Source organism: Saimiri boliviensis, chromosome 12, assembly GCF_048565385.1.
Source record: "Saimiri boliviensis isolate mSaiBol1 chromosome 12, mSaiBol1.pri, whole genome shotgun sequence".
In the NCBI taxonomy this organism is placed as follows: Eukaryota; Metazoa; Chordata; class Mammalia; order Primates; family Cebidae; genus Saimiri; species Saimiri boliviensis.
In genome coordinates this window covers 59,119,298-59,146,723 of record NC_133460.1, presented here as the reverse complement: position 1 = coordinate 59,146,723, position 27,426 = coordinate 59,119,298, and the positions used below count along the sequence as shown (strand labels likewise).

Below are 27,426 nucleotides of genomic sequence, written 5' to 3'. Positions count from 1 at the left end.
TAGTGACTTTATTGAAGATACTGTGGTAATGCAAAAACTCTTAATTTTTAGGAGTTAGAAATGGAGTCAATATATCTTCAAAAGCACCTTGGGACGTGTTTAACTCAAGGTCTTGCAGAAGTGGCAAAAGTTCGCCCAGTGGATCCAATAGAATATTTGGCATTGTGGATTTACAAGTTTAAGGAAAATGTGACCATGGAACAACTGGTAAGCAGGAACCTCTTTCTAGGAAATTAGAAGCGAAAAATAACTGGTCCAACTTGTCTGCTTTTTAAAAAGTTTAATATTTTAATTTTTCTGTTATAAAAATAATGTTTATTGGATGAAAACTTGAACAACATGAAAAGTAGGAAGGAGAAAACAGTACCCAAAGAAGACTTCTATCTAGATTTTTGGGTAATTTCTTTCATGGGAAGTCTTTTTTCTATAGATTTATAGATTTATGTTTATGTACTTGTGATAATAAACAATGTGTAACTTTAATATTGTGCTCATTATTCAGATAAAATATCTCCCCAAATTATTATTTAGTTTTGAAAGGGATGGGCTATAATTTGCTTAACCCTTTCCCTAATTGTCCCTATTAAGTGCTTTCAAGATTGCTTTTCTCTCTAAGAAGTCACTTGCTGTTGTTTTTATACAATGCTAGAGACGAAAGGAAATGGCTGAGCTGGAGCGTGAAAGAGAATTAGCTCTGATGGAGCGGGAAATGGTGGAGAGGCTCAAAGCAGAGGAGCTCTTATTTCAGCAGGTGAGGCAAGTAGGAGAGTTCAGAGGGGACTGGAATTACGATGCCAGCCTCAGCATGTCACAACCCAAATCAATCACTTCAAACTCAACATTGACCCTTTCCATAAACAACAACTGAGCAGTGTCGGGAACATCTGTCTACTTATCAGGAGCCAAGGAAAGCCACTCAGAATCATGTGCCTTGTTTTTAGTTGACTATTGATGTTGCTCCCAGTGTCAACTCTGAGCAGCTGTTCTCACCAAAAGGCTAAAATCTTAGAGAAATTTATTTTTTCCTGGACACATTTTTTTGGCCACTGAAAAACATGTTTTGATTCACTCACCATTGGTGAATATCTTTCCTCATTTGCATAAAAAATGAGCTACTTGGAACCTTTTGTTGCAAACTTATTTTCATTTTTAATTTTTGTAAAGAAACTCTGCTATGATAATTCTGTTTATTTATTTATTTATTTTGTGACAGAGTCTCGCTCTGTCACCCAGGCTGGAGTGCAGTGGCATGATCTTGGCTCACTGCAACTTCTGCTTCCCAGGTTCAAGCAATTCTCTTGCCTCAGCCTCCCAAGTGGCTGAGACTACAGGTATCTGCCACCAAGCCCAGCTAATTTTTCTTTTTTATTTTGTGGAGACGGGGTTTCACCATGTTGGCCAGGCTGGTCTTGAACTCCTGACCTCAGTTGATCCACCTGCCTAGGCCTCCTCCCAACATGCTAGGATTACAGACATGAGCCACCATGCTTGGCCAATTCTGTTTTAAATTTTCTAATTTTTCTGATCTTTGTGCTCACTGAGCTGGGACTATTGTGATGAGTGCTTAGTCTAGTAATGTTGATGTTTATTATTCTTTTAGCACAGTGACACTGTATAGCAAGAAACATATTTTGCCATGTAAAATAATACACACTCTAGTGTGCCTTAAAAGTGAAGCATTCAAAGTTCACTTGTGTTCTTTTTCTTTCTCAAAATTTTGTTTAGAAATGGGAGTCTCGCTATGTTGCCCAGGCTGGTCTTGAACTCCTGGCTTCAAAATCCTCCTGCTTCACTCCTGAGTAGAAGGATTACAGGAATGAGCCCTCCATGCCTGGCTTTCCTGTTTTGACATAATGGATATAATTTTTTAATATGTCACAGTATAGTGATACCATGGCACTCCAAACACTATTATTACAATGATGTTACTGCAGTTTGTAGTGTGCTGAGCAGCCAGGCACAGTGGTGAGTGAACCACATGTGGTCTCTGTTACAATTACTGCACTCTGCTGTGGCAGCACAAAAGCACTAATAGACAATATGTAAGCAAATGAGCATGGCTATGTTTCAATAAAGCTTTCTTTAAGGATGCTGAAATTTAAATTTCATACAATTTTCTTATGTCATGAAATATTATTTCTTTTAAAGTTTTTCCGTTTAAAAGTGTAAAAGCTGGCCGGGCGCGGTGGCTCAAGCCTGTAATCCCAGCACTTTGGGAGGCCGAGGCGGGTGGATCACGAGGTCGAGAGATCGAGACCATCCTGGTCAACATGGTGAAACCCCGTCTCTACTAAAAATACAAAAAATTAGCTGGGCATGGTGGCACGTGCCTGTAATCCCAGCTACTCAGGAGGCTGAGGCAGGAGAATTGCCTGAACCCAGGAGGCGGAGGTTGCGGTGAGCCGAGATCGCGCCGTTGCACTCCAGCCTGGGTAACGAGAGCGAAACTCCGTCTCAAAAAAAAAAAAAAAAAAAAGTGTAAAAGCTATTCATAGTTTGTAGGCTTTAAAAAACAGGAATTGGGCTGGCTTTGTCCCAGAGGCTTTATTGCTGAACTCTATTCTAGTGTCAAAGATATGCTGAGTTGGGACCAAATGTATTGTTGTTTATTTATGATTTGCTAATACTTCTGGGCTGGACTACAATGGCACAATCTTGGCTCACTGCAACCTCCACCTCCTGGGTTCAAGTGATTCTCCTTCCTCAGCCTCTGCAGTAGCTGAGGTTACAGGCATACGAAGCCTGCTTGGCTACTTTTTGTATCTTTTATTTTCTTTTTTGAGACGAAGCCTTTCTCTGTTGCCAGGATGGAACGCAGTGGTGCAGTCTCGGCTCACTGCAACCTCTGTCTCCCGGGTTCAAGCGATTCTTCCGCCTCAGCCTCCCAAGTAGCTGGGACTACAGGCGCATGTCAAACACCCGGCTAATTTTTGTAGTTTTAGTAGAGACGGGGTTTCACCATGTTGGCCAGGATGGTCTCGATCTCTTGACGTCATGATCCACCGGGCTCAGCCTATCAAAGTGCTGGGATAACAGGCGTGAGCCACCGTGCCCGGTCTACTTTTTGTATTTTTAGTAGAGATGAGGTTTCACCATGTTGGCCAGGCTGGTCTCAAACTCCTGACCTCAAGTGATCCGCCCACCTCAGCCTTCCGAAGTTTTGGGATTACAGGCGTGAGCCATCAAATGATATTCTTAAGAGTTTCTCACCCACTCTTCCACAACCGATGTGCGGCTATTTGAAGACCCATCTATCCTTAAAGAATTTATCTGGAAAATGATTGCAATCTCATTTGTTACTTTAAGAAGAAATGAGAAAATGATTTTGTACAAATTGTACTTTCTATAATTTGCAATTAAGGAAGATTAAAATCTTTTTAAAATTTTTTATGCTTCAGAAAACATTTGTAGAAGCTAAAGTGTTCATTGGATATTACCATTTATTATAAGTTTCTGAAATGAAGGTGGGTATAAACTTAATTATCTTGCAATTAATCTAACTGTAATATGACATATATTTTTGAATATTCAGCAACAGCTGGCATTGCAGCTGGAGTTGGAAATGCAAGAAAAAGAGAGGCAGAGGATAGAAGAACTACAGAGAGCTCAAGAACAATTAGACAAGGTAATTTGAAGTTTTACAAATGTCAGTTTTAAATAAAACCCTTTAGAATCTTCAGACTGTTTCTTTCAGAAGGACCATGGGATTTGTAGTCTGAAGACATGCCACATACTAGCTATGTAAGCTAAACAAGTCTCATAACCTTTTTCAGTCTCTTTACCTGTTTAAAAACTAGATCCAGCAGTATAATGCTATTAGCAATATCTCACTGGATTCCTGTACAATCAAACACAATTATTGTGAAACTTCTCTGTGAGCAGTAGAGTTCTCTAGTAGCGATAAACTCAATATTTTAGTCAAGAGCTAGCTATTCCTAGTTATAGTAGCTGATGTTGAATATTGAGGGTATTCTGATCTTGGAGGCAGTAGTGTATGTCTTTACGTTAATGTATTAAAAGCAAGAATTTGCATTTTAAAATATGTTCATACATGGACTTTCATGCCTTCCATTAAAATAAACTATGCAGTAACTTTCTCTCTCTCTTTCTCTCTCTCTCTCTTTCTCTCTTTCTTTTTTTTTTGACACAGTCTCTCTCTGTTGCCCAGGCTGGAGTGTAGTGGCACAGTCTCACTGCAACCTCCACCTCCCAGATTCAAGTGATTCACGTGCCTCAGCCTCCCAAGTAGCTGGGATTATAGGCATGGACCACCACGCCTGGCCTGGCTAAGATTTTGTATTTTTCATAGAGACAGAGTTTTGCCACATCCAGGTTGATCTCGAACTCCTGAGCTCAGGCAATCTGCCTGCCTTGTCCTCCCAAAGTGCTAGGATTACGGACATAAGCCACTGCACCCAACCTGCAGTAACTTATTTCAGAAAAGCCCGTTATTCATTGGTTGTGTGTGCATCATGTTAGGTCTCTAGTTTGACCCATATTTCCTGCATCCCAAAGATATTTGTCATATAGATCAATATTTTAGATGACCAAGTTTATAGCTACTATCTCTTAATCAAATATTGCTCCCCCTTTTTATTTCATAATTAAAATTGAAAAAAGAAGCAGACTTTATAGAATATGTTCATTGTTTATTAATGCTTAGATGAATCATTTATTAAAGCTATATTTAAAAAATATGAATAGTAAGTTAAATTAAAAAGTGAGATTTTTTAAAAAGATTAAAGTCCTATACATAGTTTTAAAAAGTACAGATGCTGATGGTATCTTAGTCTGAGTGTAGTATGAGCACAGGGATATGCCTGTATGCATGCATACACAAGCATCCCGTTTCTCTTTAAGATTCAGAAAGAAATAATGTTTAAGCTGATGGATATCTCAATTACCCTGATTTAATCATTACACATTGTTTGTTTGTATCAAAATATCATGTATACATCATAAACATGTACAACTATTATATATTGGTAAAAATTTAAAGAATTTTTTAAAAAGATTCACAGATCTAAACTGAAAGAGAAAATCCAGGAACATATCAAGAAGACAGTGAGCAAAATAACGGAATTTAAAGTATTTTTTAAATCAAAGTAACCTGATAGCTACATTAAGGTGCTTGAAAGTCTGTAATAAGGACTGGTCTCTGTTTTGTGGCTCCAGAGGGTCACACTCATGTTATTTTACTATCTCCAGGCATCATCAGCTTGCGTGACCAGAGCCACAATAACTTTAATAATTCATATTCCTACTGGCTTATCATCTCTTACCATAGCATAGGTACTCCCCTGCAAAGTACTGTTCCCTTGCCCATTGCTCAGAAATTAATCCATTCATGTCCTTCCCCTGGCCGCCTTCTGGCTGCAGACTCGCAATGTAAACTGTCATGTGCAGAGGGAAATTTGCTGGAAGGATTCTTGGTTTAAGGGTTTAGCACCTAAACTGTGAAGGACTTTGATGTCACTGGGCCTTTCAGACTTTGGGAGCAAGAGAGTCAGATGCTACCAGGTCTCTCACTTCTGCTGTTTCCTGGTTAGTTTCATTCTTTCCCTATGGGCTGCTTTGCTGCACATGGGTGGGGAATATGGCCCTTAATGGCTTCTGAGTCTTAGAATGTTGTGGCTTCTACCATCTAAGAGGAATGGATTCCTTCTTTTGGTTTCAGTTAAGAAAAGAATCTTGGAGAAGGATTCTGACTGGCTTAATTTGTGTCAAATATCCATCCTTGTGGCGGGGGAACATGGTCCTATAAGAATATGAATGTTCCTAGTATAGCCTTGTGGATGCTGGATAAGAAGTTACCAGGAAAATAGTGCCATTTATGTCCCTCTCATTAGGGTAACCATAAAGAAATCACTCATCTTCTAGCAGCCAAAATGAATCAGCACAGGGGCAGTTAGGCCACCCTGCTGCTTTAGAATGAAAAGATGGGTGCCATAGCAAGGTTTGGCAGGCTAGAAGAATGTTTTCACATTCAGAAAGAGGCCTCCCATGTTGGGCAGTACATTCCTACTACAGTGCTACATATTAAAGAGGGCATGACTTAGCTGTTGTGGCAGGACTTGTGCATTGGGCCAGATAATTCCTTTAGAAGATTTACTTCTTTCTCATTGTGTGCAAAACTCTACTTAAGTGTAGTTTCTCTTTAAGATCTCTTGTTCTAAGATTTTATTAGTATTTTTATTTTGTCACTTTTCATATTAGCAGATAATTTGGCTTCAGTTTGAATGTTTCAGTCCATTTCATTTTTTAAAAAGTTTTATTTAATTATGTATAAAACATAGTGGCCTTCTGTTACTATAGAGTATTAAATAAGATTGTGATCTGCAGTTTTGTAACGTGCAATCAGATCAGTCTCTTTCAGAGTGACAGCATTTTTGCTTTAAATTGATTAAAAGCATTGTGTAAATTGATTAAAAGCATTGTGTAAAAATAAAAATGCCAAAAATTAAACATGAAATCAAAATGAAGTATATTCAAAGTATTTTCTTAATTTTTATATATTATAGGAAATGAGAATGAATATGGAAAATTTAGTTAGGAGTGAAGATACTCTACCTTCAGAGGTGAGAAGAAAAAATCATTCTGTGTTATGTGAAATGAACTGAGTATCCTAGAATGTAAAGCTTAATTTTGATACACAAGTAGCTAAATTTTTACCAAGTGTATACGATGATAGACCATATATATTTTCCAGTAATAGCAAGTCACAAATAATGTGCTTTGAAGCAAAATCTCACTGTGGGTAAAAATTGGACATTTGGTTTGTGTTTGCGGCTTAAAAAACTAGACTATCCTGAGATATTGAAGCTACTGATGACATAATTACTTACAATTATTTTAAATTTCTGCCAATATTTTTTAAAATAAGTTTTAGCATTTATTACCAGAATTCTCTTGTCATTAACAGAAATTGGTTAATTCCATTAATTAATAATGTTGAATTTTGATGTTTTAATCAGAAATTTAAAAATCATAATTGAAAGAAAAGTAATGTATTAATTTTGAAATCATTTAAATGTAAAAATGAATTTTATGATTGTAGGAAGCAACACTAGACTCAGGCAAAACACTAGCTGAAATCAGCGATCGTTATGGAGCGCCTAACTTGAGCAGAGTGGAAGAACTGGATGAACCAATGTTTTCTGATGTCAGTATCAGCGTGTTTTTTAAAAAATTATTTTTTGTTCTTTTAGTTTTTTTTACTTAGGCAAAGCCTAGGGAAAATGAGGCTAGGCCAGGATTGGTTGGCAAATGGTCCTTTCTCTGAAGCAAAAGCTTCAGAGAAAGCAAACCAGTTCCCTGGTTGCCAATTATATTCCTAACTGGCATTCTGCCCTTTTGTGAAGTGTGTCAATGGTTTGTCTGTATCTCTGTATTTGTAGCCGTGACCTCAAAACCTCTTCAAAATATTTTAAAAAATCATTTTGTGAAATACATAATCTTTAAACTTGGTGTGGGGGGGCACCATTTTGGTTCTCAGTAGCAAACCCTGGAACCAAATGAGTGTCCTAATGAGAGTGCATGTTTCTCCAGGATGTAAATACATTTGTTTATTTAACAAACATACCACATCTTCCATATGTCAGGCACTGGGGCCGATGCTGTGGTGAATAAGGCAGATGGCTTTGACCTTGTGGAGTTTACTGTCAGGGGAGAAACAGTCAATTAGATGAGCATTTAATAGTCATCGTCACAGGGACCACATAATTTATTGTCCAAACCAGTATGCTTTTGAGAATGACAGTTGTATCAGCACATGTAAGCCAGGACTGTCCTGGCAGAAGGGTACATTTGGTCACTTTAATTGGTGTACACTGAGAATGGGGGGACAGCCAGCACAGTTGAGGAACCTCAGTCAGGGAAGGAAGCTAATGATTTGCTATTCGGTGGTGGCGTGGGAAGCTGAGGATACTGCTCCGGGCAGAGAACACAGAAAGTGTGAAGAAGACCCAGCTAGGAGACAGTGTAGAGAGAGTGAGCAGGAAAGGGTGAGAGATGAGGCCAGGGAGAAAGCAGGGGCCAGACCATGAAAGCACTTGTCATTTCTGCTCGGAGGCTTAGATTTTATCCTGAAGGCAGTGAAGGCTCATATAATGAGAACTGCATTTTGCAAAGACCATCTGGCAACAATATGGGGAAGAAAATGGAGAAGTAGGTGTCAGGAGACGGCTTAGGATGTAGTAATCTAGGGGACAAAATGTCAATGGCCTGAAATAAATGTTATTTTCGAGAGCTGTTCAGAAAGTGGAGATGCACAGACTCAGTGCTAATTGTTTAAAGTTTTATTAAGTGTCAGCTATGATTTGGCACTACGTAGGGAGCTGGAAAATGCCTATGAACAAAATGGATCGGGCTTCTGCCCTTTGGGGACCATGGGTCAATGGGGAAGGTTCTTTGAGGGACAGAGTAGGAAGAGACCTGACCTGGGCTGGACAAGTCTTCCTGAGGAGGAGAAGTTCAAGAAATTAGCCTGAGATGAGCCCAGAAGAAAGAGACAGCAAGATGCTTTCAAGGGACTGAAGTCGTCCAGCTAAGGTGCGTGGAGCTGGGAAAATGGTGTGATTTTAAGCTGGAGAGGTGGATAAAGGCCAGAGCACACAGGGTCCTGTAAGTTCTCTTAGGGATTTTGGACTTAGGTGCAGTGGGAGTCATTGAAAAGACTTAAAGCTTCAATCTGTGTTTTTATAAGGTGGAGAGAGGATTGGAGTAGAGCAGGAGTGGAAAAAGGGAGACCACTTAGGAAGTTGTTGCACTGATCCAGATGTAAGATGACTAGGGTTAGACAGCAGAGATGGAGGGAACTGAGTGAATTTGAGATTGGCTCACAGGATCAGTGTGGAGGGTGGGGCGGGGTCAGGATGAAGCCTAAATGTCTTCCTTGAGCAACTGCGTTAAGAGTGTTACCACTTGATGAGTTGATGAACATAAGAGAAATCAGGTTTTTAAAAAATGATGGCTTTGGTTGCAGAGATGTTGACTTTCAGGTGGCTCTGAGATATGCAGGCGAAAATAGCCAAAGAACAGTTGATGTTAGGAAAGGGGCCCAGGCCGGAGATATCAATTCAGCAGTCATGGGCATATGTGCTGAACGAAGCAAGGGGAGTGAGGAAGGTACTAGGAGAGCGTGCAGTGTGTGAAGGCCTGGGGACTCAGGGAGGGACCATTAGCAATTCCAGCACTTAAGGGATGACCACAGGAAGTGGACCCTACAAGAAGGATGAGAACGCATATTAAGAAGTAGAAGAAATGATGGGACAGTAACTACCCTGAGAACATAATCTATGGTTATATTCTATTTGAATATCATTTGAAATCATCTGAAACTCCCCAAAAGCTTCATTCATGTGACTGCATAGTCACATATAAGTTACCTAAACTTTATTTCTTTGGCTTGTGCCTTTTCACAGTTCTAATTGTATTGAAGCATACTTACTTTTTTGTTTTGCTTTCAGGTTGCATTAAACATGGATCAAGATTTGTAGGATCAACCAACCTAAGAGCAATAAATGTTTTTGTTGGTTTCAAATTTCAAATCATGAGATTCCGAATTTTTTTTTTTTTTTGTATTTCTTTTTCCTTCAAACTTGAACTCTACTTTTTTTTTTTTTCCTTTAAGGACAGCTTATGAATGAGTTTCAAGAGTAGCCTCAAAGTGCTATTTTTGGATCTGTCAATTCAACTGGTTATTTATATGATTCCATTGGGAAAATAGGAGAGTTTGCTGAAGCAACCAAAAGAGGCAAATGTGAGGTAAGCTGAAACATGTGCATCTGTGCAAAAGCAAGACTGCCTGAAAAGAAAGTTGCTGTCTCGGCGTGGTGGCTCATGCCTGTAATCCCTCTCAGCCCTTTGGGAGGCCCAGGCAGGTGGATCACTTGAGGTCAGGAGTTTGAGACTAGCCTGGCCAACATGGTGAAGCCCCATCTCTACTAAAAATACAAAAGAAAATTAGTCAGGTGTGGTGGTGGGCATCTGTAATCCCACCTACTCAGGAGGCTGATGCAGGAGAATTGCTTGAACCTAGGAGGCAGAGGTTGCAGTGAGCTGAGATCATACCACTGCACTACAGCCTGGGCAGCAGAGTGAGACTCCAATCTCAAGAAAAAAAAAAAAAAAAAAGAAAGTTGCTGGTCTGGGAGAAGTGAGCGAGGCTGCCACCGTGCAGGGCTCAGGCAGGTGTGCAACATGCTCTAGATATGACGTCTCCTCCTGGGAGTGAACCGCAGAGCTCTCCCCAGTTTGCCGGGAGCTGATGTTTCATAGAACCACTTATAAGCCACACTTCTATGATGGGTTTGGAATGGGGGAAGGAGTGTTTCATTACTGTCCTGGTGGGGAGTTTCCTCCAGCTTAGCCTGTTCCTCCATACCCGGGAATAGATATGAGGGACTTCCTCTTTCTCACCTCTCTGCCCAGCTTGGTGTCCAGATTCCTGTCTTTCTCTTTGGGATTTATAAAGTCCAGGGATATTGCAGGATGTGTTCACATACAGTGAATTGAATGGGATGAACCAAAGTTCTGGGGTGCAAAGAAGTATTATGTCTGCTGGCTCAGTCAGTGAGCTCAAATATCGGGGCAACTGTTGGTGAGATCTGACTGTATACAGGCCACAAACTCCTGGCCCCTTTGATGTTTCACGTCTATTCTTAGACTCTGGAGAGAACCTTATTTCCTTTACAAAATTCTTGCAAATCTATGATGTGAGTCCTTTCTGTTCTTAAGGACATAGGTGTAAAAACACAAATGCCAAGAGAGACTCCTTTTTGTAAAAAAAATTCTATTTTGGCTTATAATGTACTTTTCCTGAGGTAATGAGTACAGAATGCTCTGTTTGCTTAAATGATGCTGTGGTTTGAATGTGTCCCCCTCCCTTCCAAAATACAACTGTGTTGAGAGGTGAGACCTTTAAGAGGTGATTAGGTCGTGAAGGCTCTGCCACCATAAATGGATGAATGCCATTGCCACATAAGTCGGTTAGTTACGGTAAGAGTGGGCGTGTTATAGTTTGGCCCCCTCTTGCTTTCTTGTATTCTCTTGCCCTTCCACCTTCAGCTATCGGGTGACACAGCAAGAAGGCCCTCACTAGCTGCAGGCCCCTTGACTTGGACTTCCCAACCTCCAAAACTGTAAGAAATCAGTGTATTGCCTTTATTACCATTCTGTTATAGAAATACAAAATGGACTAAGACAAATAGGTAGAGATAAAAAGATACATTATGGGAAAAATATTAGTTTCATTAAATATGTTATTCTATCATACCAGTTCTGTACATTTTTGAGAAAAAAACTTCCAGGTCCCCTGGATAGATGACTTCTGTGTGAATTCAGTTGCCAGACACCATGCCCCCAGCATGGATGCCTGCATTCACATCTACCCAGGCAAGAGTGTCCAAGGGAAACAAGGAGCAGAGTGTCCTTCCAGGCCCTGGTTCATCCCAAAGGGCATCATCATGGAGGCCTGTGAGTAAAAGACAGGCTCAAGGAGTTTTGGGCTCAGCACAGCCTATGACAGTTTCCAGGGGGTGTGGCTTGGAGGTGGATTTGGCAGCAAAAGTCTCTGTGTGTCAGCTAGTCACAGCGTGAAACGCTGTGGTTCTAGGAAGGGTATAGTCTTGTTAAGTACCCCTATCCAGAGCTAGGCACAAGAGGGAGGAGGTAGGAGAGGCTTCTGTCCTTGCAGGGAGATGACTCTCAAATAGAGCTGCTACCCTGAGCTATATCTCAGTCTTAGATGGTCTTGCTGATAGCAGCAGTACTCATTTTAGACCCACCCAGTGGTAGGGATGGAAATGGTTCCTATTTTGACAAACTTTCTGTTGCCGGATGACATCCTAGGCTCAATTGACATTCTAGATTTTACTGCTGAACTGGTCTTGAGGAAGGCAAAGATTCCAAAAGAGGGAATGGATGGAAGCTTGGGGAGATATCAAGCTTGTCAACATAGGTAATTAAGTTTTCTACTCATAAAAGATGAGACCATTAAAATATGTGTGCATCAAACACACATTTTCCTTCAATCTTTTTTTAAATTAATTTTTAATTTTTGAGGATACAAAGTAGGTGTATGTATTTGTGGGTTACATAAGACGTTTTGATACAAGCATGCAATGCATAATAATCACATCAAGGTAAATGAGATATTCATCAGCTCCAGCATTTAACCTTTGTGTTACAAACAATCCAGTTATAATCTTTTAGTTCTTTTAAAATGTATAATGAAATTAATTTTTACTATAGTCACTGTGTTGTGCTATCAAATACTAGGTCTTATTCATTCTTTCTATTTTTTGTACCCATCAACCACTCCCACTTTCCCACCCCCCACTATCCATCCGAGCCTCCAGTAAACATCCATCCTCCCACTCTGTAGTTCCGTAAGTTTATTTTCAATTTTAACTCCCATAAGTAAGTGAGAACATGTGAAGTTTTGTCTTTCTGTGTTTGGATTATTTCATTTAACATATTGACCTCCAGTTCCATCTATGTCGTTGCAAATGACAGAATCTTATTTTTTTATGGCTGAATAGTACTCCATTGTGTATATGTACCACATTTTCTTCATCCATTCATCTGTTGATGGACATTTAGGTTGCTTCCAAATCTTGGCTATTGTGAATAGTGCTCCAGTAAACATGGCAGTGCAGATATTTCCTCAACATACTGATTTCTTTCCTTTTACGTATATATGTAAGGAGTGGGATTCCTGGATTGTATGGTAGCTCTCTTTTTAGTTTTTTGAGGAACCTCCAAATTGTTCTCCGTAGTGGTTGTACTAATTTACATTCCCACCAACAGTATATTGGGGTTCCCTTTTCTCCACATCTTCTCTAGCATTTGTTATTGCCTGTCTTTTGGATAAAAGCCATTTTAACTAGGGTGAGATATCTCATTTAACTAGGGTGAGTTTTGATTTGCATTTCTGTGATGATCAATAATGTTGAACACCTTTTTATATACATGTTTGCCATTTGTATGGCTTCTCTTGAGAAATGACTATTCAGATCTTTATCCAGTTTTTAATTGAATAATTAGTTTCTCCTGTAGAATTGTTTGGGCTCTTTATATATTGTGCTTATTCATCCTTTGTCAAATGAGCAGTTTGCAAATATTTTCTCCCATTCTGTGGGTTGTCTCTTCACTTTGTTAATTGTTTCCTTTGCTGTACAGAAGCTTTTTAACTTTATTTGATCCCATTTGTCCATTTTTGCTTTAGTGCCTCTGCTTGTGGGGTATTACTCAATAAATCTTTGCCCACTCCAATTTTCTAGAGAGTTTCCCCAATGTTTTCTTTTGGTTGTTTCATAGTTTGAGGTTTTAGATTTAAGCTTTTAATCAATTTTGATTTGGTTTTTGTATATGGTGAGAGATAGGGGTCTAGTTTCATTCTTCTGTGTATGGATATCCAGTTTCTACAGCACCATTTATTAAAGAGAATATATGTATGATCTTGGCACCTTTGTCAAAAGTGAACTCACTGTAGATATATGGTTTTATTTCTAGGTTCTCTATTTTGTCCCACTGGTCTATGTGTCTGCTTTCATGCCAGTACCATGCCATTTAGGTTACTATAGCTCTGTAGTATAATTTGAAACCAGGTAATGTAATTCCTTCACTTTTTTTTTTCCTGAGTCTTTTCTGATTCCATAAACATTTTAGGATTGTTTTTCTATTTCTTGAAGAATGTCCTTGGTATTTTCATAGGAATTGGATTGAATATGTAGATTACTTTGGGTAGTGTGGACATTTTAACAATATTGATTCTTTCAATCCATGAACATAGAATAGTTTCCTATTTTTTGGTGTCCTCATCAATTTCTTGCATCAGTGTTTTATAATTTTCATTGTAGAGATCTTCTACTTCTTTAGTTAATTCCTAGGTATTTTATTTTATTTGTAGCTATTGTAAATGGAATTACTTTGTTGATTTCTTTTTCAGTTTGTTCACTGTTGGCATATAGAGATGCTATTGATTTTTATTTGCTGATTTTGCATTCTGCAAGTTTACTGAATTTATGAGTACTAGTAGTTTTTTGTGGCATCTAAGTTTTTCCAAATGTAAGATTATATCATCTGCAAACAAGGATAATTTGACTTCTTTCTTTCCAATTTAGATGCCCTTTATTTCTTTCTCTTGTCAAATTGCTCTAGCTAAAGCGTCCAGTACTATTTGGATAATGGTGGTGAAAGTGGGCATCCTTGTCCTGTTCCAGATCTTAGAGGAAAGGCTTTCAGTGTTTCCTCATTCAGTATGATACCAGCTATGGGTCTATCATATATGGCTTTTATTATTTTGAGATACGGTCTTCTTATACCTAGTTTATTGAGGGTTTTTATTGTGAAAGGATGTTGAATTTTATTGTGTGCTTTTTCAACATCAATTGAAATGATTATATGGTTTTATCTTTCATTCTGTTGATATGATGTATCACATTGATTTATTTGCATATATTGAATTATCCTTGCATCCTTGGCATAAATCTTACTTGGTCATGATGAATGACTTTTTAAAAAATGTATTGCTGAATTCAGTTGGCAAGTTTTCTTGAAGATTTTTGCATCAGTGTTCATTAGAGATATTGGCCTGTTGTTTTCTTTTTCTGATGTGTCTTTTTCTGGTTTTGGTATCCAGGTACTACCGGCTTAGTAGAATGAGTTGGGAAGTATTCCTTCCTCCTCTATTTTTTAGGATAATTTTAGTAGAACCGGTATTAGTTCTTCCTTAAATGTTTGGTAGAATTCAGCATTGGAGCCTTTGGGTCATAGGCTTTTCTTTGCTGGGAGACTTTTTATTATGGGTTCAACCTCATTACTTGTTATTGATCTGTTCAGGTTTTAGATTTCTGCATGGTTCAATCTTGGTAGGCTGCATGTTTCTAGGAATTCATCCATTTCTTCCACATTTTCCAATTTATTGGCATGCAGTTGCTCATAGTAGCCACTAATGATCCTTTGAATTTCTGCAGTATTGGTTGTAATGTACCCTTTGTAATAACTGATTTTATTTATTTGAGTCTTCTCTCCTTTTTCTTAGTCTGGCTAAAGGTTTGTCAATTTTTATCTTGTCAAAAAACCCAACTTTTTAGTTCATTGATCTTTTGTATTTTTTTCCTCATGTCAAATTCATTTATCTCTGCTCTGATGTTTATTATTTACTTTTTTCTATTTCACTAACTTTGGGTTTGCTTTGCTCTTGCTTTTCTAGTCCTTTAAGATGCATAATTAGGTTATTTGAAGTTTTTATTCTTTTTTTGATGTAGGCACTTTTATTTTATTTTTTTTTTTGATGTAGGATAAACTTGCCTCGTAGTACTGCTTTTTCTGTGTACCAGAGGTTTTGGTATGTCATATTTCTATCATCATTTGTTTCAAGATAGTCTTCAGTTCTTCATTGAGCCATTGGTCATTCAGGAACATATTGTTTAATTTCCATGTATTTGTATAGTTTCCAAACTTCCTCTTGTTACGGACTCCTAGTTTTTTGTTTTTTGTTTTTTGTTTTTTATTGTGGTCAAACGTGCTTGATATTATTTCAATGTTTTGAATGTTTTAAGATTTGTTTTGTGAACTAACATATGGTCTATCTTTAAAAATGATCCATGTGCTGAGAAAAAAACATGTATAGTCTGCAGTCATTGGATGAAATGTTCTGTAAGTATCTATTATGTCCATTTGGTCTATAGCGTAGATTAAGTCTGATGTTTCTTTGTTTATTTTCAGTCTGGAAGATCTGTCCAATGCTGAAAGTGGGGTGTTGACATCACCAGCTATTATGATATTGGGTTGTATCTCTTTTTTAAGCTCTAATGATATTTACTTTATATATCTGGGTATGCTAGTGTTGAGTACACACACACACACACACACACACACACACACACACACACTTGTTATATCTGTTTGCAGAACTGGCCCCTTTATTATTATATAATGACTTTCTTTGTCTCTTCTTATAGTTTTTGTCTTGAAATCTATTTTATTTGATATAAGTATGGCTACTCCTACTCTTTTTTAGTTTCCATTGTCATGGAATAACTTTTCCATCCCTTTATTTTCAGACTATGTGTGTCTTTATATGTGAAGAGTGTTTCTTGTAGACAACAGGTCATTGTGTCTTGTTTACTTTTTTAAATATCCATTTCACTGCTCTATGTGAAATATCCATTTTCATCTCTTTTTGTTGGACAGTTTAGTCAATTCACATTCAATGTTATGTTATTATTAATAAGTAATAACATACTCCTTCCATTTTATTACTTGTTTTCTGTTTGTTTTGTGGTCTTCTCATCCTGCTTTCCTATCTTCCTTTTAGTAAAGGTGATTTTCTCTGGTGGTGTGATGTAATTTCTTGCTTTTTATTTCTGTGTGTATTCATTGTATGTTTTTTGTGTATTCATTGTTTTTTGATTTGAGGTTACCATGAGGCCTGCAAATACTATTTTATTATACACTATTTTAAATTGATAACAGCTTAACACTGCTTGCATAAACAAACTAATTGACAAGCAAAAAGAAAATAAAAACTCTATGATTTAGCTTTGTCCTTTCATTTTTTAACTTTTTGTTGTTTCTATTTACATCTTATTATACTATGTTTTGAAAAGTTGTAGTTCTTATTTTGGATTGGTTTAGTCTATTCAAGATAAGAGTATTTTATACAACACAGTTACAGTGTTATAACATTAGGTGTTTTTTTGTATAGTAACTATTGCCAGTGAGTTTTTTACTTTCAAATTATGTCTTATTGCACATTAACATTCTTTTCTTTCTGATTGAAGTACTCCATTTAGCATTTCTTGTAGGATAGGTCTGGTGTTGATGAAATACTTCAGCTTTTATTTATCTGGAAAAGTCTTTATATAACTTTCATGTTTGAAAGATGTTTTCACCAGATATAATATTCTAGGGTAAAAAATATTTTTTTCTTCAGCTCTTTAAATTTGTCAAGCCATTCTCTCTTGCCTGTAAGGTTTCTACTGAAAAGTCTGCTGCCAGACATATTGGAGCTCTATCGTATGTGATTTATTTATTCTATATTGCTGCTTTTAGGATCTTTTATTTTATCATCAACTTTTGGGAGTTTGATTACTAAATGCTTTGAGGTAGTCTTGTCTGGGTTAAATCTGCCTGAATTCTGAATTTCTTCTCTGTGTTATCTTGAATTTCTCTGACTGTCCTTAAAGCAGGTATTTTGAATTACCAGTCTAAAAGATCAGTATCTCTGTTTCTTCAGGATGGGTCCTAGGTGCTTTATTTAGTTTGTTTGGTAAGGTTGTGTTTTCCTGGATGGTCTTGATGCTTGTAGATGTTTGATTGTGTCTGGGCACTGAAGAATTGGGTATTTATTGTAATCTTTGCAACCTGTGCTTGTTTATACCTGTCCTTCTTGGGAAGACTTTATAGGTATTTGAAAGTACTTGTGTGTTGTGATCTATGCCATATCTGCACTAGGGGGCACCACAGGCCCATAACGTTGTGGTTCTTGCAGCTTGATAAACATGCAACCTTGGTAGTCTTGAACAAGATCGGCAAGAATTCTCTGGATTACCAGGCAGAAACACTAGTTCTCTTCCCTTACTGTCTCCCAAACAAATGCAGTGTTTCTCTCTCTGTGTGGTGAGCTACCTGGAGCTGGGGGTGGGGTAACACAAGCACCCCTGTGGCCAGCACTGGGATTGCACTGGATCAGACATGAAGACAGCACAGCACTGGGTCTCGCCCAGGACCCGCTGTAACCATTACCTGGCTACTTCCTATGTTTGCTCAAGCCTAGGGATCTACAATCAGGTGATGAAGCCAGCCAGGCTTGTGTCCTTCCCTTCAGGGCAGCAAGTTACCCCAGGCCATGGGTAGGTCCAGAAATGCTGTCTAGGGACTAGGCACTGTAGTAAAAATTCTTAGAAGTAGACCTGGTATTCTATTCTACTGTGTTTGAGCTGGCACTCAAACGACAAGACGCAGTCCTTCCCACTCTCCTCTCCCCTTTCCACAGTCAGAGGAGCCTCACTCATGGGCACTCCCACCACAGGCCCACAGGGAGTACGGCTATAGATTGAAAAAACATTAAATTAATAAAATAACATGAGTCCATAATAACAATCAATTAAAAGAAATCCAGAAAAGAATCGTCCCTATTAATAGCTACTTTAAAAAATGCCTTACTTTTAACATTGGTAATTAAAGGAAAGAAACATTTATCTGGTTCTTCCAGGAGGAATTATATTTTAGGATATTTTAATAGTTCCCATTGATGATGGTGATTCAGAAGATTGCTAAACATAAAAGTAGAAGGAATACGGAATCAACAAATTATATTTCATAAGCCCTAGTGCAAATTTTGATTCAGGTAAGAATCAGCAACTGTTATTAAAACCATTGGAAATAGACCCTCATGACACCACACAAATTACTCTGGAGTTGCAAGGAGGATAATAGAAGCTTGGAAGGCATAGACTTTTATCATTCTAACTTAATGGTTAATCTTAGCTCTACTAATAGTGGGTCAGATATTGTGCCCTCTAATTTTTTTAAAAGTAGATTAGTGGTTACATAGGGCTTGAGGTAATAGGATAGGTGAGAGTTGCGGGGGAGGGGAATGATATCCTCTGTTCTACAGAAGAGTCTGAAGCACAAAATAAGAAATTTGCCTCATTTCAAATGTTTTATGATGGAACTGACTTGGACTTAACTTTTGCGGGACTCAAATTCTGTTCTTTCTTTCACCTCTGTTGATTCTGAATAAGGACAAGAAAATTAATAATTAAAAACAAAATTAAAAACACATTCAAAGCAATTATATTTTTATAAATCAATGCTCAAAACAATAGACTTTAAAGGGTTTTAAATTGATGTAATTTTTTTACTTCATAATTATACAACATAAAATGCATAACATATAGTTGTGGTAGAATACATATAACAAAATTTACCACTTTAGGCATTTTAGAGTATACAATTCAGTGGTGTTATGTGATGTCACAGTGTTGTGCAGCCATCATCGCTATCTAGTTTCAGAACTTGTAATTACCTCAAATAGAAAATCCACACCCATTAAGCAGCCACTCCTCATTCTTATCTCCACCCAACTCCCGGCAACCACTAGTCAGATGTCTATCTCTATGGATTTAGCTCCTCTGGAAATTTCATGTAAGTGGAATTATATGATATGTGGCCTTTCATGTTTGTCTTCTTTCACTTATCATAATGTTTTCAAAATTCATCCATGTGGTAGCATGTATAAGTACTTTGTTCCTTTTTTGTTGCTGAATAGCATTTCGTTGTATTGGTATACCACATTTTCAAATTCATCTATCTGTTCATGAACACTTGAGTTGGCTATTATGGCTTTTGGCTATTATGAATAATGCTGCTGTGGACATTCACGCACAAGCTTTTGTGTGGACATATGCTTTCAGCTCTTTTGGGTATATACCTAGGTATGGAATTGTTGGGTTATATGTTGATTTTGTATTGCACTTATTGGTGAACTACCAAACTGTTTTCCACAGCAGCTGCTCCATTTTCCATGCCCACCAGTGATGTATGAGTTTTCTAATTTCCCCACATCCTCACCTCTACTTGTGGTTTCCTCCTTCTCCTCTTCTCGTTCCTCCATATGCGACTTTTTAAATGGGCATGAAGTAGCATCTCATTGTGATTTTGATTTGTATTTCTTTAATGACTTTAAGATCTTTTCTTGAGCTTGGTCATTTGAACATCTTCTTAGGAAATATTTCCATTTAAGTTCTTTGTCTATTTGTAAATTTGGTTATCTGCCTTTTTGTTGTTGAGTTGTAATAGTCATTTATATATTCTAGATACTAAACTCTTACCAGTTATATGGTTTTCAAATATTTTCTTCCATTCTGTGATCTGTTGTTTCACTCTCTTGATAGTGTCCTTTGTTTTTCATTTTGTCCAAATGTTTTTCATTTTGATGTCCAAATGTTTTTCATTTTGATGAAGTAAAATTTGTCTATTTTTTTTTTGTTGCTTGTCCTTTTGACATTATTTTAAAGAACTTATTGACAAAGAAGAACAAAGTTTGAGAACTCACACTTCATAATTTCAAAACTTACTACAAAGCTGCAATAGTCAAAACAGTGTGATACTGGCAAAGGGTCAAATATACAGATCAGTGGAACAGAATTGAGGGTCCATAAATAAACCCATACATATATATGGTCAATTGACTTTCAATTAGGATACCAAGACCATTCAATGGAAAAAGAATAGTCTCTCCAACAAATTGTGCTGGGATAATTGAATAGTCATATGATTACTTCACACCAAATATAAAAAATACTTTCCACAATACATAAAAATTAAAAATGGATCAAAGACCTAAATAAAAGAGTGAAAACTATAAAACTCTCTTGAAACAGGTATAAATCTTCATGATCTTGGACCAGTGCTCTTTATCTTTTTATGAAAATCCAAGTTACTGCTTATTGTGTTCTTATTTCAGCCCAAAGGATTCCCTTTAGCATTACCTATAGGGCAAAGCTGTTAACAATGAATTCTATGATTTTGTTTTATCTACGAATGTTATAATTTCTCATTCATTTTTGAAGAATAGTTTTACTGGGTATAGCATTATTGATTGTCATTTTTTTCACCATCTTGAATATGTCATCCCACTGCCTTCTGTCCTCCAAGGTCTTTGATGAGGAATTAGCTATTAATTTTAAAGAGGATCCCTTGTATGTGATGAGCCACTTTTCTGTTGCTGCTCTGAAAATTCACTCTTTTTGTTTTTATCTTTCGACAGACTCATTACGATTTGTCTCATTGTACATCTCTTTGGGTTTATCCTGTTGGAGTTAAACAAACTTCTAAGATGTGTAGATTAATATTTTTTAATCAAATTTAGGCTATTTTCTCAATATTCTTTTTGCTCCTTTTTTTTCTTCTACAACTTTGTTGTGCATATGTTGGTACACTTGATGTCCCACAGGTCTCTGGGGCTCTGTTCTTTTATCTTTATTTATATTTTTGTCTCTCAAAAGAGATATTCTCATTTGACCTAACTTTAAAGTCACTGACACATTCTTCTGCCAGCTCAGATCTGCTGTTGAGTCTCTCTTGTAAAATATTTATTCCAGTTGTTGTACTTTTTAGTTCTAGATATTCTATTTGTTTCTTTATGCTTTCTATTAACTTTTTTTAGAAAAACGTCATTCATATATTTTCCTTTACTTCTTTAGACATAGTTTCATATGCATGTGAAATCTCTGGAGATGTGAAGGATTCTGGCAAAAGAGAGGAGTGGAGAGACTGTTAGGAGTCAGATCATGAAGGATCTGGACACCATCTTTGTGGGGGATCAGAGTGGTAAAAGAAGCTATAGGGAAAGAAGCAGGCCTTTTGAAAGGTCAGAGGCTTTGCAAAGCGTTGGGGGAGAATAAGCTGAAGGCAGCTGTGCTCTTACCCTGAGACAGAGGGTGAGAAGTAGGTCCAGGGAAAAGTAGGAGAGTGTATCTAAATAGGGTTGTTTACTTATGTTGTCCTGAAACTGACCTTTGATCATCCAAGCACACAAGACTGCTCCCTGCAAAGTGGGGAGGCAGGGAGGGCAGCAATGTTAATTACCCACAGATTGTGTTGGCTCCCGGCTTTCAGCATTGTGTCTGTACCAAATAAAAGCAAGCAGCTCCAGCTGATCGACTGCTGCTGACTCTTCCGCAGTCCCGTAGCTGCTCTTTCACTGCGCACCTGTGTCTGAGTACTCCTTTCATCCTTTGCTCGGCCAGGGTCTGTGGGACAGATCCAGCACAGCTTCGCAGGTCTAGACTTCAGTTAAGGCAAGTTGGGTGGCACTGAAGGCTTTTGACCATGAGATCAAATTGATTTTGTAGGAAGACCCAATCTCAGGAAGTGAATAGATGGACAGATGGGTCAGAGACTTAGAAATAGGTTAAAGAGTCTTCTTTATTTTTCCGTCCAACAAAGGACTTTTGAAGTGGCAGTGCAAATGGAAAGGAACAGTCAGATGACATGGTCTTACAAAGGATGGATAGTCAGGATTTGGTGACTCAGTGAGGAGGCCCAGGAAAGCAATCATTGCTGACGTTTAGGCTTGGAAACATGGTGACTTCAAGAAGAGCAAAGACATATTGAGTAAACAAAAAATGTATGGAGTAGTTGCCCCATACCAGGCACTGTGCTTGTCATGGCAAACAAGACAGACATGGTTTGTAAACATATGGCACATATTGTCCAAAGGAAGCAAGTGAACAAAGTACATGGCAATGGAGCAACGAGGGAAATTAAGCAAGGTGCTGAAACAGAGAGTAGTCAGAAGGACTCGTTTTAGATTAAGGATGCCAGTAGAAAATGGGAAGTGAGGTCATGCTTGGGGCTAAAGGTTCAGTTGTAGCTTTACTGTTTGCTGAAGCAGGCTGATGTATGTTTAAAATCATTTCATAGACTGTTGGAAAGGCAGAATGAAACCCAGGAGAAAGTTGAGAATGGATGCAAAAGTTTGGGAGTTGCTGGCATGGATCTCTGAGGGAGATTATGCCCATTTGAATTAGGGGTGGGTGAGGCAGCAACAGGATAAAGAGTAGTGAATGGGACCAGAGAAGGCTCAAGTGGATAGACAGAAGCAGAAGCCCATCTTCACCATCCAGGGTGAGTTTGCAGGAGAATGGCAACTGTTGCGGAGGGAAGGAGATGAGATTGATGTGCAGGAGGATCTGTAATGGCCTTTAAGGATTTTCCCCTGTTTTTACTAAGGATATGGGGGTGAAATTCAGCTCCTTTGGTTAAGGGTGTGAATTTTGGTAGGCAGGAAAGAGGTTGGTGAAGCCACTCTTTGGAGAAGTTTGGTGATGAAGAGAGAGTGACTCAAAGATGTAGCAGGACTGGGGAGGGATTCTCCTGTGGGGAGAAATGAAGTTTTGTTTGTGTTTTGGCATACCAAAGTGGCAAGTTGACTGAAGGTGTAGCTTAGAGAATTAGAGCAGGGTTCCAGAAGAACTGGGGGTGGGACAGATCAGAGGAAGAAAAGTACTTGGGAAGTCACCTTTTCCTCCACTCCAGGAGGGGAAAATATAGAGGCAGACATTTTGAGGCACAGAGGATGCATGTTTGGGAGGAGTTAGGGGTACATTGCAGAATTTGTATTATGTACCTCTGAACCTCTTGGTAAAGAAGGAAAGAAAGGGAGAGGTTGGTCAGGTACGTGGGTGAGGATGAATTTTACAATGTCTTCTGGGGCAATGGAGGAATAAAGTGATTGACGGACAAGGCTGTGGACCCACTTGAAGTTTATCCATTAAAAAAATTTTATGAACACCTGCTCTGCCTCAGCTTCCTCATTTGTATAGTAAGTAAAGTGATACAGTACTGACCTCTTTAGGATTGTGAGAAGGATTAAATGAGTTAATTCATGGAAAGTTTTTACAGCAATGCCTGGCACTTAGTAAGCACTCAACAAGTAGTTACTACTGCTATTACATGCTAGGTGCTGTCCAGTAGCTCATAGCAAACGGAGGTAGAACAGAGTCAGCAAGTAATGGAGGTGCACTGGAACTGAGAATTGAGAGACTGTCACAGGATCATAGGGGTTTAGAGTCAGGTGGCAGCGGCCCTGGAGTGCATGGCTCCCTTGCTTGCTCTCAGGTAGGTGTCGGTACTGTGGCTGAAGGCAAGGAGGTGGTGACCTTGCTCAAAGCAGGTTCCTAGCCAGGAACTGAGCAATGGTGAGAGAGGGGGGAGGTCAAGGTAGCAGAGGAGACAGTGAGGGCCACAGCTCATGGAAAAGGATTTTGTAAGGATTTGGTCCAACCAAGTGATCAGTGTTGAGGAGGGACTGTGATCCTGCCAAAAGGCTTGCCTATAAATTAGAACCAGGGTTGATGCTTATTGTCTAGCTTAGACACATACTATGAGAACTGGGACAAGACAGGCGGGGGCTATGTCTGGGTGGGAAGGGGTCAGGCATGAAGTTGGTAAGAAGAGGGCTAGCATGGAGCACTTACTAATGCAAGCAGTTCCCCTGGTAGTTTATAGAGTTGATATGAGCTTGTGTTTGAAAGTATGGGGAAATGAAGTCTCAAAAAGTAGCATTCAGCATAGTACCATTGAGTGATGATACTGGTCATCACACAGTTATGTTTGACATATAACTACTGAATATATTTGCACATTCCAAGAGCATTAAAAAGTACCTCTCTCTAAAACAGAGTTTATTTTACTTTTCCTAGTAGTTTTTTATTCTCTTGACTTCTTCTATTTTTTTTAAATTTTTTTTTATTTTAAGAGATGGGGTCCTATCATGTTGCCCAGGCTGGTCTTGAACTCTTGGGCTCTAGTCATCCTCCTGAAGTGCTGGGATTACAAATGTGATCCACAATGGCTGGCTTCCTCTTCACTTCTTTATCATAGTAACTGGCCTCCTTATTGTCCGAATGCCCCGTTTATAGTGTGGGAGTCATCCTTAACTTTTCTGTGGTTGCCATGCTTCTAGACCAATACAGTGAGCCTAAAACTTGCTTCTCTTTCTCTTGTGTTCTGAAGCTGCAGGTAATCAGTTTCTTAACTAGCCATTTTCCTGCTGTCAAATTCTTCAGCCCCATGTCAAAATATAAAAGATCAGCTTAACACATTATTTAGAATCACATGGGGCCTTCACAGCCACCTTCCAGATGAAAGGCTTTAAAAGGGGTTATACCGATTGCAATCAATGGCCATCTACTCTTTACTTAGTTTTTCTCATTTCAATACATCTCTTTTAGTTGTTTCCCTTCTGAGGACTTAGCTAGATTCTGAGTGCACAAACTGGTGTGAGAGGCGGTCAGTGTCACTGAGACGTACACATCCCGATGGTGAAGCAAGGGCACAGGAAAGAAGATGAATAGTGATGCAAGGTTCAACAGATCCCTTTGGCAGCCAGTATGATTGACTCTACATGGAGAGAAGTCACATTGAGTTTCAAGGAAGTAAGAGGCTAAACCCAACAAAACACAAAGGCATACAATCGATCGTGGGTGCTCAGGAGAAAAAAACGTGAGCAGAGAAACAAATAATGCTGGGAAAGCCTGTAGGATGCTTGAAGAATAGCTGATCCGTACAGGGATGTAGTGAGGGAGAAGTTTATAAAGTTAATCTGGACTAGTTTTGGAAGCCTATTAAATTCCAAGCTAAGATATTTACATGGTGTCTGCTGACAATGGGGAGAGAGATGGGAATTATACACTGAAGACCCCTATGGGGAGTGGGAGATGAGAAAGTGGTGTGGTGTTGCAGAGATGTTTTAAGATGCTTTATTGGTGGTACTTAGGATTTTTTAGGATTAGGATGTTGTTAAGGTAGTCTAGGCTTAGAGTCATGAAGGTTGTACCTAGGTTGTAGCAGTGGAAATTAATTTAGTGAACACTTAACTGTGTACCTACTATGGATCAAGCATTGTGCTGGGTTCTCATGGGGAACGTATACATAAAACATGGTCTGCTTGCATGTCGTCATTCACAGTCTGTAGGAACTGTATAGGAAACGAGTGATAGGTGTGACACTTTTCATAGGTGGGCTTGGAAGTTGATCAAATGGGGGTGGAGGACAAGGAAAAACCGGAATCCTGAACAATGCCGTGTCCTTGAGAGCTCAGGTCAGGCAGAGGTGCTGGTCTGGCTGCGAGGGACACTTGGCTGGCTGGTGTCTAACGTGTTGTAAAGGAGACGATAAAAGCCTCTTCCATGGCTCTCATTGAGTCAGAGAGGGGGATGGCAGGGGGATACCACCTGTTTCAGGGACACTAGAATTAACATAATTGATACATTTTTTCAGGAAACCATCAGCTGAGCCACCTAATTAATATATACAAGATAATAATAACCTTACTCCAAAGTTTCATCCCCATTAAAAATATTCTGGTATAGAACACTGAAAACAGCAAATAACAAATGCACAAGCTTTTGAAAACTGAATTAAGTTTTTGTGAAAGTCAAACTGAGGAAGGAGACCCAGGCATCTGGGATTCCCTCCCTCTTCCGTGAGCCACAGTGCATCTCAATAGAAGAGCGAGCAGGCCAGCTGGCGCCTCCTGAATCTCCTTCCTGTAGGTGGCAGGTTTGGTCTTGGGGAAACTCTCCGGAAGACACTGTTTTTACTTAAAACAAGATCAAGCCCGACACCTTTTCACATGTGAGTCCTAAAACTGTAAACCAAAATCGTTTCATATGTGATTCCTGAAGCTGTAAACTGAAACCCTTTTCATATGTGATTTCTGAGACTGTTAACCCAAGATTCTTCCACACGTAAAATCTAGAGTATAAGCCTATATAAAGGCGGAAACTTCCTTTGTTAGATGAGCTGAGCTTTGGACAAATTATCGCTCAGGCTCCCGTGCAGAATAAACTTTCCTTCTCCATTTGGTGTTCCAGAGATCGGTTTCCCGAGGCCAGTCCTGCTACAAAATTAAACCAACTGTTTTGAGATCAATACTTCATTGAATCAAGCTTATTTATAATTGTATATTAAATTGTAACTATTTATACTACCACTAGATGTCACAAAGATTCAATTTTAAAAGTCTTTTGAGGTAGACATTTTGAAAGATATTTTTCTCAAACAGAAATAAGGCTTTCTAGTACAGGTATTTGCAAATATAAGGAATAACTTAAATTTTAAAATTGTGAAATAGTCCAAATATACAGAAGAGTACACAGAATAATATAAGCAATGTCTTTTATTCCAACTCAGATTTAACAAATATTATACAATTTTACCATATTTTGGCAGCCTTTTTAACAAACAAAATCTTAGTTGATGTTTTTGCACCCCTCCTTCATATGCCATTCCTCTTATTTCTTGCCCACATATAACCATCATCTTAAAATCAGTGGATATAATTCCCAGTTACACATGTTTGATGTCTTAATACAAATGTATATTTATTCATAAATAAGACAGTTCTTTGGGTGAGATTTTAACTTAATGCTTTTTTCATTCAGCATTATATTTTCAAGATTTACTCCTGGGCTGGGCGCGGTAGTTCACGCCTGTAATCCCAGCACTTTGGGAGGCTGAGGCGGGTGGATCACGAGGTCAAGAGGTTGAGACCATCCTGGCCAACACGGTGAAACCCCATCTCTACTAAAAATACAAAAATCAGACGGGCGTTTGGCACGCGCCTGTAGTCCCAGCTACTTGGGAGGCTGAGGCGGAAGAATCGCTTGAACCCAGGAGGCAGAGGTTGCAGTGAGCCAAGATTGCGCCACTGTGCTCGAGCCTGGTGACGGAGCAAGACTCCATCTCAAAAAAAAAAAAAAAAAAAAAAGATTTACTCCTGCTGATAAATGCATTTTATTTATGCCAGTTCTTCTATTGGTGGGTGTTTGGACTGTTTTAAATGCTTTGCTTTTATACATATACCTATGTATGTATCTCTGTGTATTTGAGGGAATCCCATTG

At 38.6% G+C, this 27,426-nt stretch overlaps 1 protein-coding gene across 2 annotated transcripts in view; it reads left to right on the top strand.

The window, feature by feature from the left end:
- The window catches only part of DYDC1 (DPY30 domain containing 1), a 62,249-nt gene that overhangs the window by 4,954 nt on the left and 29,869 nt on the right, over nt 1–27,426 (top strand). For both annotated transcript variants that reach the window (XM_010330387.2, XM_003942548.4), the window contains exons 2-7: nt 52–207; nt 650–751; nt 3,533–3,625; nt 6,522–6,578; nt 7,058–7,162; nt 9,468–9,765. In XM_010330387.2, the coding sequence (XP_010328689.1) occupies nt 52–207; nt 650–751; nt 3,533–3,625; nt 6,522–6,578; nt 7,058–7,162; nt 9,468–9,497 (543 nt within the window). In that variant the 3' untranslated portion in view covers nt 9,498–9,765. The remainder of the gene's footprint in view (nt 1–51; nt 208–649; nt 752–3,532; nt 3,626–6,521; nt 6,579–7,057; nt 7,163–9,467; nt 9,766–27,426) is intronic.